General features: G+C 34.0%; 1 protein-coding gene across 2 annotated transcripts in view; it reads right to left on the bottom strand.

Annotated features, from left to right (window-relative positions):
* The window catches only part of NBEA (neurobeachin), a 671823-nt gene that overhangs the window by 568245 nt on the left and 85122 nt on the right, over positions 1-18456 (bottom strand). For both annotated transcript variants that reach the window (XM_088842722.1, XM_088842723.1), the window contains exons 3-7: positions 18131-18231; positions 17793-17888; positions 8901-9022; positions 6902-7028; positions 1748-1867 (exon numbers count right to left, since the gene is read on the bottom strand). In XM_088842722.1, coding sequence (XP_088698848.1) covers positions 1748-1867; positions 6902-7028; positions 8901-9022; positions 17793-17888; positions 18131-18231 — 566 coding nt within the window. The remainder of the gene's footprint in view (positions 1-1747; positions 1868-6901; positions 7029-8900; positions 9023-17792; positions 17889-18130; positions 18232-18456) is intronic.

Raw genomic sequence — 18456 nt, 5'->3', positions numbered from 1 at the left:
TAATAACAGAAGAAACCAACAATTAAGACTCTATGGATTATTTAAATAAAAAAAAAAAAAACTAAAGACTTTTTTGGGAAAGTTAATCAGTCAAATGTTTCATATTTATGGGCAAGCAAACAATGACTATTCTATAATCACTTGACCAACTTTCCAAATTCTACAGTTAAAAGCAAAAGAGCTTAAAACTATTTATTTAAAAAAGTATAACTTATTTTTAAACTATAATGATTTGTAATTGTCCATAGATAGTTACCTAAATCAAAAGAATGACTCTTTCAAATTTAACCATTAACACATTGGACCAAAATTTTTAAATTCTACTTAATTTCTCCATTATGGATATATTTCTCTATTTCTCTACCCTAAGTTAAAGAAACAAAGAAAAATCACTTCCTTCTCTTAGATGAATTGGTATAATGCAGAATCAAATACACAATAATTACCAAAATCTGCTGACAAAAGCAGATGATATTATGCAATGCTCTCCATCTGGGGAGTTTAGCACCTAAGAAACCACATTGAACAAGATCCTTCCCACCTCTAATTCCTACATCTCACCTAACACGTGGCCCCATCTATCCAGACCAGTGAAAGCAGTCACTATTCACTACCCATCCTCACAGGTTATCCTACAAGCAAGACATTATTTATGTATGGCATCCCTCTGATGCTTCAATAAAATAACCAAATAATTGTGATGAGCTCCAAAGGAGAAACTCCTCATAGAATACCTAATCATTAATCAAAAGTACAGGAACTGAAGAACTGACTACATAACATATGTGTGTGTGTTATTCTCCATGCCTCTCCATTTCTTGGAATATTATTGCAAATAATTAAAAAATCAGTCTTTGTTTCCTTTCTTTTTTAAAATATGACTATAGAGTCAATGGCAGTCAACAAGGTCACTCTATAATAAAAAGACTATCCCCTCTGGAAGGCAAATATGAAGCAGAATTTCACTGAATATTCTAATTCTGGAAAAAATTATTCTCATAAATATGTATTGACTATGACCCAACTTTAAGTTTCTGGGACAGAACAAGCAAACTATTCCTATTAAGGAACAGATAGTAAATATTTTCAAACTTTGCAATCTACAACTTGCTTTGGTAACAGATTCTTTGTTTTCTTTAAGCCTTTAAAGTAAAAAAAAAAAAAAAAAACTTTAAAGAAATATAAAAACCAAGATGAAATTTTCACTTCTGCCCCAAAGACTCTGCATTCATGTTTCCACTGAATGGGATATTTCTTGCAAATACCCACATGGCTTTCCCTAGTCTCATCACTAAGGCCGTCTCAGGATGATCTGGCTTCTACCTTCCCTATACCTACACTTTCTATATTTGTTCTGAGTTAACCTTTCTCCACAGTATTTACCACCATTTATCTAATAAACAATATTAACATACTATACATATTTACTGTATTTAAGGTACTACTTCCACATCAAAATAAAGTAAAATACATATCTTTTAATGCTTAAGATTCTGAAAGAACAGAATATTGCATTTAAATTTTGAACCTAAAACTTAATAATCTGCCCAACTGATTTTCCTTTTTTGTATCACTAGTTGTGTCTTTTAGCAATTTAATTATTCTAAATTAAGGCAAAATTCACTTAATAGAAAAAACTTCAAATTAAAGCTAGTTTCTACCAAACAATTATATTATTCAATTCAGCTATAAGCAGTGATATATCAAATACTCAAATACATTAAAACACAGATAAATAAAAACTTACATCATTCGTGTTAACATGCCAAGCCATATCACCATAGGATACAAGCTGTCCATTAACATAACACCGAATTTCACTGTTCCTCCAACGATTGTAAATGTGGACAATGCTGATCATGTACCACTTAAATGAAAAAAAAAAAATTAGGCAATCAATATGCAATGTTTGGTTATTACTGATTAAAGGCAATCATAACATTTATCCCACACTACAAAAAATTACTTGAAGAAATATTAATGATAATCTACTACGAATACTTCAAATTAACTCCCCCATTTCTCATTTTACAGAAGAAAGAAATGATTTATAGAGAATAAATGTGTGATGGAAATAGAGCAAGAACGTTTGGTGCCCTAGACTGATATTCCTTTCACTATACCAAGATCCAAAAATTGTGGAAACACAATTTGTTGTCATTCATTTAATAATATTTTCAGTGTGTCAGGCACACTGACAGTTTTGACAGACAGATCATAGGTCAAGATTTATTTATTCAAGATTCCCTGGAATTTAAGGAGCAGTGGAAGGACCCATACATTAGACAAGTAAACGAATACAGAATTATAAAACCATGATGATGACTGTGGGTGGAAAAGGACGTTGTAAACTGAGAAAGAATAATGTAGGATTCTACTCTGGACTGCATAGTCAGGCGAAATCTGTCAAAGGAACACCATTTTAACAGCTATAATAAGATTGAGATAATTTCAATTTCACAATGTAGAATTATTAAATCTAGGAGTAATTATATTTTCTAACTTAACAGTGTATGACTATAAATTAAGAATCAAGGAATAGGTTTATACTGAGCTCTAATATTATAGTTACTAGTGTCAATAAAAAGCATTCTGACATGAGATGGTTTAAGTTCTCTAACAATTTGTGAATCTAATCCATAGTCTAATTCAGATAAAAGCCTGCTTCAGATAATAGTGTATTTCAGATAATATGTAAACATTATTTCTAAACAACAGAAAAATACAAATGATTTACTGATGTTTGAACAATTATGTTTTCACCAGTAAGGAAGATTTAGACTCATTTCCACCCCAAACATAAAAATATAAAACACAAACTTTGTTCTGCAGATTACTTAAAAACACTATTCAATTATTTCATACTTATTTTGCATGATATTTATAAAGTCATAATAGTAATTCTCAACCACTAAAATATTATTTATTTCAAGCTACCTGAAATAATTTGAACAAAAATTAATTTTCCTCATTTTGATTTACAAAATAAAATAGTGCACTAAAAAACTCACAAAATAAAGTAACACAAAATGACATTCTTCCTCAGTTACCAAAAAATGTCAGGTCAACTGGAAAAGGTCAGTTTTCATTCCAATCCCAAAGAAAGGCAAGGCCAAACAATGTTCAAACACAACTGCACTCATCTCACAGGCTAGCAAAGTAATGCTCAAAATCCTCCAACCAGGCTTCAATAGTATGTGAACCGTGAACTTCCAGATGTTCAAGCTGGATTTAGAAAAGGCAGAGGAACCAGAGATCAAACTGCCAACATTCGTTGGATCATTGAAAAAGCAAGAGAATTCCAGAAAATCATCTACTTCTGCTTTATTGACTATGCCAAAGCCTTTGACTCTGTGGATCACAACAAATTGTGGATAATTCTTAGAGATGGGAATACCAGACCACCTGACTTGCCTCCTGAGAAATCTGTATGCAGGTGAAGAAGCAACATTAAGAACTAGACATGGAACAACAGACTGGATCCAAATCAGGAAAGGAGTATGTCAAGGCTGGATATCCTCACCCTGATTATTTAACTTGTATGCAAAGTACATCATGAGAAATGCTGGAATGGATGAAGTACAAGCTGGAATCAAGATTGCCAGGAGAAAAATCAATCACCTCAGATATGCAGATGACACCACCCTTATGGCAGAAAGTGAAGAGGAACTCAAAAGCCTCTTGATGAAAGTGAAAGAGGAGAGTTAAAAGGTTGGCTTGAAGCTCAACATTCAGAAAACAAATATCATGGCATCTGGTCCCATCAATTCAAGGTTAATAAATGGGGAAACAATGGAAACAGTGACTTTATTTTTGGGGGCTCCAAAATCACTGCAGATGGTGATTGCAGCCATGATTAAAAGACAGTTGCTCCTTGGAAGAAAAGTTATGACCAAACGAGACAGCATATTAAAAAGCAGACACATTACTTTGCCAACAAAGGTCTGTCTAGTCAAACCTATGGTTTTTCCAGTAGTCATGTATGGATTGAGAATTTTGGACTATAAAGAAAGCTGAGCATCCAGGAATTGATGCTTTTGAACTGTGCTGTTGGAGAAGACTCTTGAGAGTCACTTGGACAGCAAGGAGACTTCAACCAGTCCATTGTAAAGGAAATCAGTCTTGAATATTCACTGGAAGGACTGATGAAGAAGCTCAGGCTCCAACACACTGACCACCTGATGCTAAGAACTGACTCAATGGAAAAGACCCTGATGCTGGGAAAGATTGAAGGCAGGAGGAGAAGGGGACGACAGAGGATGAGATGGTTGAATGGCATCACTAACTCAATGGACACGAGTTTAAGCAGACTCCGGGAGCTGGTGATGGACAGGGAAGCCTGGCATGCTGTGATTCATGGGGTCGCAAAGAGTCGGACAGGACTGAGCAACTGAACCGAACTGAAGTGCAGTATCACTAAAGAATTTTAAGCAGCAAAGTGAAATGATCATCTCCATAGCTTAGGAACATAACTGAGAGCAGTAAGGAAGTGAGACTGATAGGACTAAGAGCTGTTGTTCAGACGCTCAGTTGTGTCCAACTCTTTGCTACCCCACAGACTGGGGCATGCCAGGCTTCCCTGTGTATTATTATCTCCCTGAGCTTGCTCAAACTCATGTCCATCGAGTGAGTGATACCATTAAGATAAAGGCATTGGTAATTCTAAAAGTGGGGTACAGGAACTAGTTAACAAAACTGACTGGAGGTGCTAATTTTAAAAAGGGAATCTAAAAAGGTTTCCAATTTTTCACTTAAATGGATAGTGGTAACCAACTTAAGTAATAAAGTTAGCCAATTATTAGCCAGATAATTAAGTTTGGTATTTGCTTTTGGTCATAACATCAACATGTAAGATTAAATGGGTGAATAAATAAATACACAATGTAATGAATGATCTCAAAATGAATAATACGTATTTATAAGAAAATAAACTTTTCTATCTTCTTTCCTTAGGAAAATCAAGATGTACTCTACAGATAACAGACAAGTGACTTTTTGAACCAAGAAAGTCCAAGTTGTGACTTGATAGTTTTTGACTAAAGGAAACAGGAATAAACTTGGAGAATGTGTACGTATACTGACACTATAAATGTACACTGAGGTCTGCATTTAGTTAGAGACTCAAAAATAGCACTATAAAAGAAAGATACTAACAGGAACAATAAAAAAGGCCTATATTAAGAATTCAGTAGAAAACTATGACATGATATCTATACATATACCAATAGCAGTTAATATGCATTGAGCACTTACTACATGAAGTAATATGCTAATCATTTCCATTCACTTCCACAAGGCCAAACATCTGGGTAAGTGATAGCACTAGGAAAACACTTCTTGATAGTCTAATTAAATTTCTTATTAGGAAGGATAACAACTGAGCTAGGGTATCACCTGAAAAAACTAAACAAAGGGAAGAAATAAGAGAGTGGAGTTATCTTGACTAATGAAACAGTAAGAACCAGCCTACCAAAGTTGGAAATCTAAGAGCCATGGGTTTGATACGTAAGTCAGGAAGATCCCCTGGAAAAGGTCATGGCAACCCACTCCAGTATTCTTGCCTGGAGAATCCCATGGACAGAGGAGCCTGAGAGGCTACACTTGATAGAGTTGCAAATAGTTGGAAACGACTGAAACAACTTAGCACAAAATCAAATACTTATGATTTTCAAGATTTTATAAAAATCTTTACAGAAGGCCTTTCAAGACCCACTTCACTCCCTGAGACTACCAAGATATATGTACACATACACATATACATATATATATAGAGAGAGAGAGAGAGAAAGACTTGTTACAAATGGGAATGTATTTCTCAAAAGGCAACAATGTAAAGACAAAGAAAGAGAGAGAAGAGAGAGAGAACAATCAGGTTAAACTGCTTTATATTATTTAATGGTAATTTTATTTGATTCTTAAGTTTTCTTATTTCTACTATTTGAAGCACTGTTTCTCAAACCTGTCTGATGAGAAAAATCATATAGAGCATTTGTTAAATACTCATATTCCTGCCATGAAAGTAAGTCCAAGGATCAGTATTTCTAACAAATTCCCACTAAAATTCAAAATAATTTGGCACATTTGACACTGTCAAGGTCTCATCCCAAATCTAATGAATCAGAATTTCTAGAGGAGAAGCAATGAGAATTATATGAAAATAAGTGGGATTTGTATCAAGAAATAAAGAAATCCCCTTCTAATATATAATTTTATTTAAAATCATTGCATTAAGCTATTTTCTAATATATTAATGAATTATTGCTAAATTGCCATTCTTTAATAGAAATAACAATTAAATTATCCTTTACATAAGGGAAAACTTTTTATTAGACTCATGTAAAAAATAAAGGTACATATTTGAGAACCCCATTCAAAATAGTATTTTCTTCAGTATGTGGCACAATATACATGGGATAACAAAAAAGAAAGAAAAAGAAATGAAGCAGTCCCTCCACCTTACACGAGTTCCAAATCTGTTAGGATGGGTTCCTATGGATATGGGATAGAATATGCCCCGAAAGTGAATAAAAATCCCTGGGCAAAAAAAAAAAAAGCAGCTCTACAAAAGCAAGGATCTTGTCCGTTTTGTTCACTGTCATCTCTCCTGTGCCTACAACAGTGTCTGGCACTCAGTAAATATGCACTGAGTGATCACTGAATGTCGTAGAATATATCACAGCAAGAGAGAGAATGAGAGACCTCTTCCTGCAAGAGGTCAGGAAACTGATTTTTTCATGTCAAAAATTAGACATAAAAGATAAAAGAAAATGCAGACAGAGATAAGAGATAGGAGTCATGAGAAAACCAATAAAAGAATATTATGGAAGTCATAATAGGTAGTTTTAAGACAGTGGGAATGTTGAATTGCATTACTCTCAATAGATGATTTACTTACACATACCTTGCGTGGTTGAAAATCATATTTCACACAGTGCTGAAAACCTTTTCCTTTGGACTTCAGTGATGTAACGATCAAACAATTGCCAACAAAATGAGCAGAGTAACCAACTCCTTTGCTAGTACGAAAACTGCAAAGAAAACTGAAAGTAGTATAATATCCTCTGCTACAAAGAACAATATACCTGAAGATTACTATTATATAAATAATACAAAACACAATTATAAAAATAAAACTTGTATACCTACAGAGTAGAAAGGGTATTACAGGTACCAATAAAGACTAAAACAGGAAAACTTTAGAACTAAAAGAAGAAATTTAAGTTGGGAAAATAGAAGACTATAGAATCTTTTAACATTTCAATTTCACAAATACATAAAGTAACATAAATACATAAAAACAAATTAATGGTCAATAAAAGGCTACCAAGTAGATTTCATAAACTTTCAAATATCACCTGGATTAGCATATACAGAATCATATACACAGTTAATGTTTCCAAAAACAACTAGCTCTTTAATTCTACTGTATCTCTGAAAATAGCTTCCAAATTTACAAAAAAAGTGAGAGCCAAGTTTGGGGAAAAAAGGTAGGTAATCAAGCAAAATCAAGCAAAGGAGTACATGTACTGTCTAAAACAGAAAAAAAGAAAAAATGATGTGACTAAGAAACAGTTATTTTCTTCCAGAGAAATACTCCTCCAGCTGTGAATTCATTCACACATAAACCTGTAAATGTTCTGACAATTGACAGTACTACTGCAATAAAAGTATGATCTCCCAAAATGATCTTTTGGAAGTTCAACCCCATTTATGTTTGGGGAAGTTCAGATGTTCGTTAAAACTCTCTCTCATACTATCCATACATACTATCCATATGTAATCTTTCTGTAGTAGAGTCTACAACCTATCAATAGCTCACATTTTTCAACACTCACATTTCTGAAGTAGTCATTATATAAAAAGCACATAAAATATTATGCTTCCATTAAATCCTACATGATAGGTACTATTATTATCCTCATTTTACAGCTGAAGACACCAAAGCACAGTATAAACAGTGAGTGGTAAAGGCAGGACTTAAACTCAGGCAATCTTATTTCAGAGCACTGTAAGTATTAAATGATGTAATACAAATAAACACTTATAATGCCTAGTACATCCGTTCCGTTCCGTCACTCAGTCGTGTCCGACTCTTTGCGACCCCGTGGACTGTAGTCTACCAGGCTTCTCCGTCCATGGGATTCTCCAGGCAAGAATACTGGAGTGGGTTACCATTTCCTTCTCCAATAGTAAGGTAATAAATGAAAGTTTGATGTTCTTGTGACTTGGCATTATTGGTAATCTAAAATGACCAAGTTTTGAGTCTTACAGGTGAACCCACTGCTGGGATGAGCCACCCATTCTGTTAGTTATCTACTAAATAATTAATTTTATCTAATTATAACTTCTCACATGGTTATCTGGAGAAGGAAATGGCAACCCACTCTAGTACTCTTGCCTTGAGAATCCCGTGGACAGCGGAGCCTGGTGGGCTGCTGTCTACAGGGTCGCACAGAGTCGGACACGACTGAAGCGACTTAGCAGCAGCAGCAGCACATGGTTATCAAAATCAGCATTTCAAAGCATATCTTAATTATGCTCACAGAACCATATAAGTCAAAAGGCAAAGTGAAAGAAATCTGATAGTCGTTTGTTTTTCATTTTCTCTTCTTGATCAGCATCTTCACTCAGAACATACAATTGATTTGTGCAGACTCGAGACAGAAGGTCTGTAACACCTGATTCTTAAAATGGAATTGAAGGGGGGAAAAAAAAGTAGGGCATATAGCCTAGAATCAACAGCAAAAAATGAATAAAATAAACTGACATAACTGTATACTTATAGGTTTAACATTATTATTTACTTATTCTATGTACTATGTTGCCTTGACACTATGTTACATATTTTAAAAAATTGAAATGCTTAAGAGAAAAGTACTAAAATTAAATATATAACTTACCAATAAAGATAAGGTTTATCCTTATCAACATTAATGTTATTTAATGGATCCATACGAAACCAAGTGTTTAGGGTGAAGCCATTCTGATAAGGCCACTTTGCAATAGGAGGCAATGCAATTGCCTACAAGGTAATGATAAGAAATAGGAAAGTATCAGTTAAAGAAAATGTGACAGTAACTAAGGTCAAGTATGGCTTTCACAGATTAAAACACAATGAAGGTATGAGTATCAAAGAATCATGGACAAATATAAAAATAGAAATTATTATCTTATTAAAATAATCTATTATTTGTTGACTATAGATGCATTACACTTTCAAATACTCAATAAATCAAGTTTCATCTGTAAGTTATATAGTACGGTTCAAACTGTACTCCAATAACATCTCCTTCGATTTCACCAGTATACAGTCCCTTACACATATGCTGCAAAATTTTCAGTTTTCAGCTTACATTAGGTTTTCAGTAATATTTTACTTGATAAAGGAAGCTGAATTTTCAATTAAAAAAAATTGTGTCAGAAATGTTAATGGAATCAATACTGAAAAACAGAAGTATGAAGAAATAATACTAATACTGAAACAAAGAAGGGGAACATGAGGTTTATCACTCAGAAACTGAACTATTGAAATTTATGATCAAAAAGGACTCAGATACACTTACAAGTAGGAAAGGAATTAATACAGTATTCAGTTGATAACTAGCCACTCTCAGAAAAGGGAATGAGAAAGTAATATATTACTTGACCCGAAGTCAACAAAGTGGATTCACTTATCTTCCTATGAAATATCTAAATTCCTTCACATAAAAGATAAGTACCCTTAATGATTTTATTACTGATCCGTTCCTCCAAGCAGATCCTTCATATTGCTGCTAATGAACTTACTGAAATATAACACACAGCTTCCATATTAAATATCCTCTGCATATAAAATAAATTCTAAGTTTCTTAAGGTTACACAAGGCTCTTTACACACTGGCTCCAACAAATCCTTTCAATCTTATTCTCTTCTAGTGCCTTACCTTACATCCCAAAGTATATCTGAACATACCAGTTGATCCAACTGTTAACATGGTTCTGTTCTGTTACCTGTTCCCCAGTTTGTACATGATGCTGCTTCTGTCCAAAACACAGCCTCCAATAAGATCCCAATTACCCCTCAATTCCAGGCTAATACATCTCTCTCTTGTGAAGCTCTCCTGAACTTCACCATAGCCTAGTTTCTTGCTTCATTGTCTTCCCATAGGAGTTAGTCCCTAGCACATAGCACTTAGCAGTTTGTTGTAACAAGGTGCTTTTATGTCTACCAATGAGTTCCTAAAGAGTTAGAAATACAGTTTATACTCCCAGCATTGTGACTTAAGACATAGAAAACACTGAATATGTGATCACTGAAAAAACTCAAAGTAGCAAAATGCCTACTGCATAAGGAAAACACACATACAAACACATAAATGGAAGCAATTTGAAATGAAGACTGAAACCTTAAAAATGAAATGCAAGTTTTCCTACACAATATGTCATGTCCTTTCAGATTTTAATACTAAGCAATTAGTCCAGTTTGTCAATATAGCTTTTTTTAACTTTTTAAAAAGGAAATTGTTTTACTTAATTTTTTTGTTTGCTTGTTAGTAAAATGTAATTCTTGCCAAGTTTACTGCTGGATTATACCTCCCTAAGTTTGACTAAACCAAACATCACCTACTATAGCTGCTTCAGAGTACCAAGGTAAACAGGAGAAATATTTATTGAGGACACCGAACAGTGATTCTACAGAGTTATAAAAATAACTTAAATGTATTCATTCGTTCATAATGCCTGTGGAACACAACTGGCACAGGGTTAGATTCATGGTTTCCAAACTTGCCATGATCAGCATACCCAAGTGCACTTCCATATCAGCAACAGCAACTCATGACAACACTGCCACTGCAGCATTAATAAGCATTCAGGAGGGCAGCTCACTCTTTCTCTTTTCCCCCATTACTCCACATATCCAAGCAATCTCTTACTTCCAGCCAATGGCCCCGGCACTTTCTATTAATACATCATCAGTCTCGTCATCTGGTCTACTGAGCTCTACATCAGAACTTAGACAATGCATTGAACTAAGAGATGCAGGAAAGAAATTGAATTGAACTGCTCTTCAAGTTTTCCAGAACTATTCTTCTACCATGGAAAAGACATGTGGTACTCATTTGTTATTATCCAAATGGTAGGACTGAAAGAGTCCTAAATCACATTCAGTTGCAAACACCAGTGAACTAAATACAACACAAAAAAGAAAAATCTCACTGAAGAAAAATACAATAAGCTTTAGTGACAATGATATAACAATAGTCTTTGGTCTTGCTTCCCATATTATAATGATATAATAACATTCTTTAGGGCTTCCCAGGTAGCACTAGTGTAAAGAATCCAACTGCCAGTTCAGGAGATGCAAGAGAAACGGGTTCAATCTCAGGGTCGGAAAGATCCCCTGGAGTAGGAAATGGCAACCCACTCCAGTATTCTTGCCTGTAACATCCCATGGACAGAGAAGCCTGGCAGGCTACCGTCCCTGGGGTCACAAAGAGCCAGACACAACTTAGCAACTGAACAAAAACAACAATAATTCCACAGATGAATAGGGATCTTTATGGTTAATCTCTTCAACAAGATGGTTAACTCTACTCAAGGACATTCTCTTAAATTTATTTTTTATTACATATATATTCTAAAATTATTATCTTTTATTGAAGTATAGTCTTAAATTTAATAAGTAACAGCTAGAAAAATATTTTGGGGACCTAAAATGTCCCATTTCTAAAGCTTATGACTCAACTTCCTGTTCTTACTTATGTACCAACCAAAGTCTTTCATACAGTACACATTGTATCCCTAGTTTTTTTCAACTCTTTAATGCATACATGCTCCCTTAATCAATGCACAGAAAGCTAACTTTGCGAGAGGACTGCCTAATGTGGAACTCAGGTTCATTTACTCCCAAATCATTCAGGCCTAAATACCCATTATTCCATGGTGATAATGGCATATCCTTTGGACTCTGTCTGTGATTATGGGTTTAAGCTGCCTTCACATTTCTTCCATACCTCCTTCTACAATATTTTGGTATCCATAAATAGGGTCCCTCATTGTGTCCAGTGAGTCCACAGAACTCTGAAATCTGTATCCCTCACTGCCTCCTAGACTGCTGCTGACTCCAAAATTTACATTTGTCTCATTTCGCAAAAATACGAACAGAAAAGATTCTGATGTTCAGATAGGATGCGTTAACTGTTTCAATGAATAGAGAAGTGTACTATTTCTTAAATTAAGCAAATTCATGAAATAGATAATAATCATGAAAACCAAATCTAAACAATATATTCATAAAGGTAACAGGGCATATAAAATATAATCTTACATTTATCATTCACCTTCACACAAATCACTGAAGAATTCAATTAACTCTCTGTAAATACTACCAAATTGTTCATATGGAGGCAACAAAACTCATAGAAAGTATCTCTACAATGTGAAATACAATTCAGAAGGCCTAATATGTTATTTTGGTCATTTTGGAGGGAAAGTAAATGGTGTCATGATTTTAATCATCCAAAGGCACCAATGTGAGCAGTAGTCCAAACACTATGTATTTTCTTATTACTAAAATGCCACTGGTTCATGCTCATTCAGAAGCAGATCATCAAAACACTGCGATGCTACTAAGTCACTTCAGTCGTGTCCGACTCTGTGTGACCCCATAGACGGAAGCCCACCAGGCTCCCCCATCCCTGGGATTCTCCAGGCAAGAACACTGGAGTGGGTTGCCATTTCCTTCTCCAATGTGTGAAAGTGGAAAGTGAAAAGTGAAAGTGAAGTCGCTCAGTCGTGTCCGACCCTTAGCGACCCCATGGACTGCAGCCTACCAGGCTCCTCCATCCATGGGATTTTCTAGGCAATAGTACTGGAGTGGCTTGCCATTGCCTTCTCCGGGAAACACTGCGATAGGAAGGGTTTAAAATTGGCTCCTATCTAAATTTTTCAGCAGTTCAACAACAGAAGTAACATGTTTGAAAATCAGCCAATTTGTTGTTAAGTGAAATACTGGATTTAAAATCAGGCAAATTCTTGTTAAGGTTGTGACTCTACTTGAAGACTGTGAACAATGTTTATGCTGAGGAGGCTTATTACTTAGTTTCCTCAACTGACAATAGCAGTAATGTCACTTATCTTGTACAGACTGTATGCCTCAAATGAAATAATAGTTATAAAAGTTCCAGCTCCTTCCCTACTTCCTCCTCTACACAGAACATACCCTTGATCCAAGCTACTCTTTATGAAAATGAGTGATGCAGGGAAAACCAGGAAAAGGGGAATAGACAGTATAAGTCTACCAATATCCTACGAGCAAAAACAATTCAAACATATACTACTAATGACATTAAAATTATCTCTGTGCGTGTTATGTATACGTAAAATGCATTGCATATTGATAGGTAATTGATGGCCAAATGGCTAAAAACAGGATGAACTGCAACCATACTGAGGCAATTTATTAAACCAGAGTCATTCATCAGCTTTAGCTAAACTTTGTTAATTCTATATATAAAACAGCAACTTGCTTATATTTCAGTCAAAACACTTTGCTCTTCTTCCCCATACCTTAGACTGAAACCTATCAGACATCAGATTAACAACAGTTCTGTAAAACGTGTTAGAAATATGTATGTGTGTGAGCAGAACTATTATGAAGAGAACAGTCACCCACTTAGAGAAAGTGACAGTGTTTTCTCTGCAGATTATATATGTTCCACTCTAATAAACAGATACATAAAATGACTGACTTCCATCTTGTAATTTTTTTAATGTTCCTATGTTTTGTTCATAGTTGATGAAACTGTAACTTAAAAAAAAGATTAGTAACAAAATATTAAGGAAAAAATATAAATTTAGGAGAATGGCTGAAAAAATGGGAGACTGCAAGAACACTGAAGTACTTACAATAACCAAAGAGCAGTAAATATTTACATGATGCTTTACAACTTTACAGTGCTTAAACAGTACATTATTTCATTACAGGCTCACAACACCTATTCCATTATAAAACTACTAATATTTTACATGAAAGTAAGCCAAGAAACACTAAGGACTAGTCCTCTACAAATGAACTAGAGGATTCAGAAATCAAAGCTTGTTCTTCTAGCCAAAAATTCCACATATGCTCTACAATATTACCATATAGAATGAGATGATTAAATCATGAAGATTGAAAGAGCTATTTCTTTGAAAAGAGGAACAAAATGGAAACACTTCCAGCTAGACCTGGGTTCGATCCCTGAGCCAGGAAGATCCCCTGCAGAAAGAAATGGCAATCCATTCCAATACTCCCTTGCTTAGAGAATTCCATGAACGGAGGAGCTGGGCAGGTTACAGTCCATGGGATCTCAAAGAGTAGGACATGACTGTATGACTTTCACTTTCACTTTCCAATTAGACTGAGGGAAATTACAGTAACAACAATGGAAGAGGAGGCATCACTACACATCCTACAGACATTAAAAGGATAATAAGAGGATAAGATGAACAATTTTATGCCAATATATATTTTTTTTTGAGTTTTTTTTTAATTTATTTTAATTGGAGGTTAATTACTTTACAATATGGTGGTTTTTGCCATACATCAACATGAATCAGCCATGGGTATATACATGTGTCCGACTGTCCTGAAGCTCCCTCCCACCTCCCTCCTCACCCCATCCCTCCCAGAAAAGTCTATTTAAATGCAAACATGTTCTATGCTAATGAATTCTATTTAAATCGAATTCCTTCTATGTGACCCTTCCTTTTAATGAGGCAATTCTGATACGAATTTTATGTTCCATTCACTATTGAAAGTGGCATATTGAACTCTCCTACTATTTTTGTGTGTCTATCTCCCTTCAGTTATAATAATGCTTGCTTCACATATTTGGTGTCTCTAGTATTTATTATGTATTTTCACAGTGAATTCTCCCTTTTAATATTACATGATGTCTTTGCTTTTAAGTGACTTTTTTTTTTGCTGTGCTCTGCAGCTTACAAGATCTTAATTCTCTGCATGCATGCTTAGTTGTTCAGTCTTTTTTTTTAATTATTATTTTTTATTAATTTTTATTTAATAAATGGTACAAAGCACAATGCCAAAAACATTAACAGTTAAAATTTCACCAAATGAAAAAATACTATAGAATACACAGTTGTAAAAAGCTACATTAAATAGTTATTTTAGTTATTTTATCAAATATAGTGCCAATATGTCTGATAACTGAAATTAACCAAAAAATTACTTGAAAGACACAAAACTACCAATGTTCACTCAAACAAAAAACTTTCCTATATCTACTATAGAAATGAAGTTCATAATTTAAAACTTTCTCACAAACAAAATCCCTGACCCAGATGGCTTCAATAGTGAATTCTAGCATACATTCAAGAGTGTGTATGTGTGTGCATGCGTGCCAAGTTGCTGCAGTCAAGTCTGACTCTTTGCCACCCTATGGACTGTAGCCTGCCAGGCTCCTCTGTCCATGGGATTCTCCAGGCAAGAATAATGGAGTGTATTGAGTGTGTTGCCATGCCTTCCTCCAGGGGATCCTCCTGATCCAGGGATCAAAGGTGCATCTCTTCGGTCTCCTGCACTGGTAGACAGGTTCTATACCACTAGTACCACTTGGGAAGCCCACATTCAATAGTAAGTATTATCAATTCTACACAAACTCTTCAATAGAGAGAAATAAATACTTCCCAACTCATTTTATGAGGAAATGAGTTTATGATCCTTAAGACCACAACCGGAGAAAGATTTTACAGGAAAAGAAAAATGTATCTTCAAATCAATCATAAAAATAACTGTAAAATTTCTTAGTAATACATTAGCAAATCAAATCCAGTACTGTATGAAAAGGTTGTTACACTGTGATCAAATAGATTTTTTCCTAGGAATGCAAAGGTGATTAAACACCGAAATATCAGTCACTGTAATTCAATACATTAATAAGATTAAGAAAAACTATATGATCATTTCAATAAAATCAGAAAAAGCATTTTACAAAATTCAACACTGACATTAACATATGGATGGTGAAAAAAAATGCCCAGCAAATATGAATAGAAGTGAATTTCCTCAACCTGATAAAGGACATTATCTTAAAACTTAATACTAATAGCATATTGTAATGGTGAAATATTTACTGCTTTCCCTAAGACTAAGTCAAAACTGTTATGATTACTAACTGTAGGTCCTAGCCAGTGTAATAAGGTACAAAATGCAATTAAAAGATATCTACTAAAACTTGCTAGGACAAGTAAGTGAGTTTAGTAAGGTCTCACAATATAAGGTCAACAATAATAAAATTTTTCATTTTTATATATTAACATATAATATGGAAAATTTCTGAATGAATTTAACCAAAAATGTTTAATACCTGCATGCTAAAAACTACAAAAAACTGAAAAATCAAAAGAAAATGAAACAAAGGTAGAAATACATTGTGTTTCATGAGTTGGAATATTCAGAACTAGATCCACACAAAAATGACCAGACAGTTTTCAAGAAAGGTATCAGTACAATCCAAAGTGAAAAGAACTGTTGCTTTAACAAATGGTTATGAAATAATTAATAGTCACATGTTAAAACAAAACTTAACCTCCAATCTTCCTTCACACCATATTTTAAAAATTCATACAAAAGGGATCTTTGTGTAATCCTAACATAAGACCTAAACATAAGAGCTAATATAAACAACTTTCAGCAGAATGCATAAGAGAAAAAACCCTATAACCTTGGTTTATACCAATTCTTAGACTACAGAAAGCATATACCGTAAAAGAAAGAAAATTTTAATTGAACTTCATTAAAATTAAAATCTTCTGCACTTCAAGAAATATTGTTAAGAAAATAAAAAGACAAGCATCAGATTGGGAGAAAATATTTGACAAATGCATTTCCAAAATAACTTATATCCAGATATATAGTGAACTCTTGAGATAACAAGACAAACAATCACATTTTTTACAGTGGACATAAACATCACAAAAGATTTAAGAATGGCCAATAAATACAAGAAAAATGCTCCGTATCAGCCATAAGGGCAACACAAAATTAAAACTACTAATGAGTTACCTTTATTATACCATTTACAAGTCTCAAATTAAAAAGACTGGACTGAACTGAATGAACTGAATGTCCAGGATGCAGCTCAACTGGGATTTTCATATACTGCTTATGAGAATGCAAATTTTTCACTACAGAAAGCAATTTGCTTATTTATTATGAAATGAAATACGCACTTAATAAGAAACTCAGCAATCTCACTCTTATGTATTTACTCAAGAGATAAGAAAACATACCTGCAGAAGATCTACATTCAAGACCTAATAGTTTTACTTATAATAACCAAAAACTGAAAACCCAAAAGTCCATCAACTAGTGAATAGTAAACTGTAGTATATATCCATAAAATGTAATACTACTCAGAATAAAAGGAATAGAATAAACTCCTGATAATCTATTACAAAATGAATAATCTCAAAAGCATTAAGCTAGTAAAAGAAGGCTGACAGAAAAAAGACTTAGATACTATTTGATTTGATTTATATGAAATTTTTAAAAAGGTAAAATTATACAAACACAAAATAAATCAATGGTTGCAATGGAGAGGACCAGGGAGAGGGAACCGGCTTCAAAGAGAAAAGGAATTTGTCTTGAGTGATGGAACTGTTCTAAATCATGACTGTGGTGACCGTGAAGGGATTATTCAAAACTCAACAAACTGTAAGTTTTAAATTGCTGAATTGACTCTGGGTAAATTATGCCATAATAGAATTGACTTAAAGTAAATAAAAACAAACAAGTATTTAAAACTTACCGCAGCACTACAACCAGGGAAATTGAAAAAAGTATCAGGACCATGTCTTTGTGGCATCTGATTAAGAACGGATAATAATTTTACTGCATGCCTTGGCTAAGGAAACAAAAAAAGAGAAATGTCACTGTACAAATTTAACAAAAATATCTAATATATCACCTTAACCATCAGACTATTTTCTAACTAGAGATAAAATTATTTTAAAATCATTTACTGAACTATTTAAGAGGAACAATTTCTATTACCAATTCAAGTTTATAGCTCTCTATAGACAAATTGTTGAACATTAATTATTAATGCACTGATATTGAATACTTTTCCCTTTGACCACAGCTTACCCAGATTCCACTTTCTCCTCGAAGCATGCTGAACAAAAGCTTCAATTCCTTGACAGTGATGCTGTAGCTGGCAAGAACCCCCAACATATCAACTAGAAGATCTTCAAAGGAAAATAAAGTTATTCTGAACTCTAGTCATGAGCTGTCATCTGTCAAGGTAATACACTTTTAGAAAGAGCAAAAGTTATCTCGTCATTTCTACATAGACATTGGTATCCATTATAGCCAAATGACCTCATGAATAGCCATTCAAATTAACAATTATTAATCACCATATAAGAAAAAAATAATGACTTTTTTCCCACCTGGAATTACGATTTCAATTA

Source organism: Moschus berezovskii, chromosome 13 (genome assembly GCF_049115385.1).
Source record: "Moschus berezovskii isolate FMDL1 chromosome 13, NW_MosBer_1.0, whole genome shotgun sequence".
Taxonomy (NCBI): Eukaryota; Metazoa; Chordata; class Mammalia; order Artiodactyla; family Moschidae; genus Moschus; species Moschus berezovskii.
Note: the sequence above shows the minus strand (reverse complement) of the source record. Positions and strands in the feature narration are given on the sequence as shown.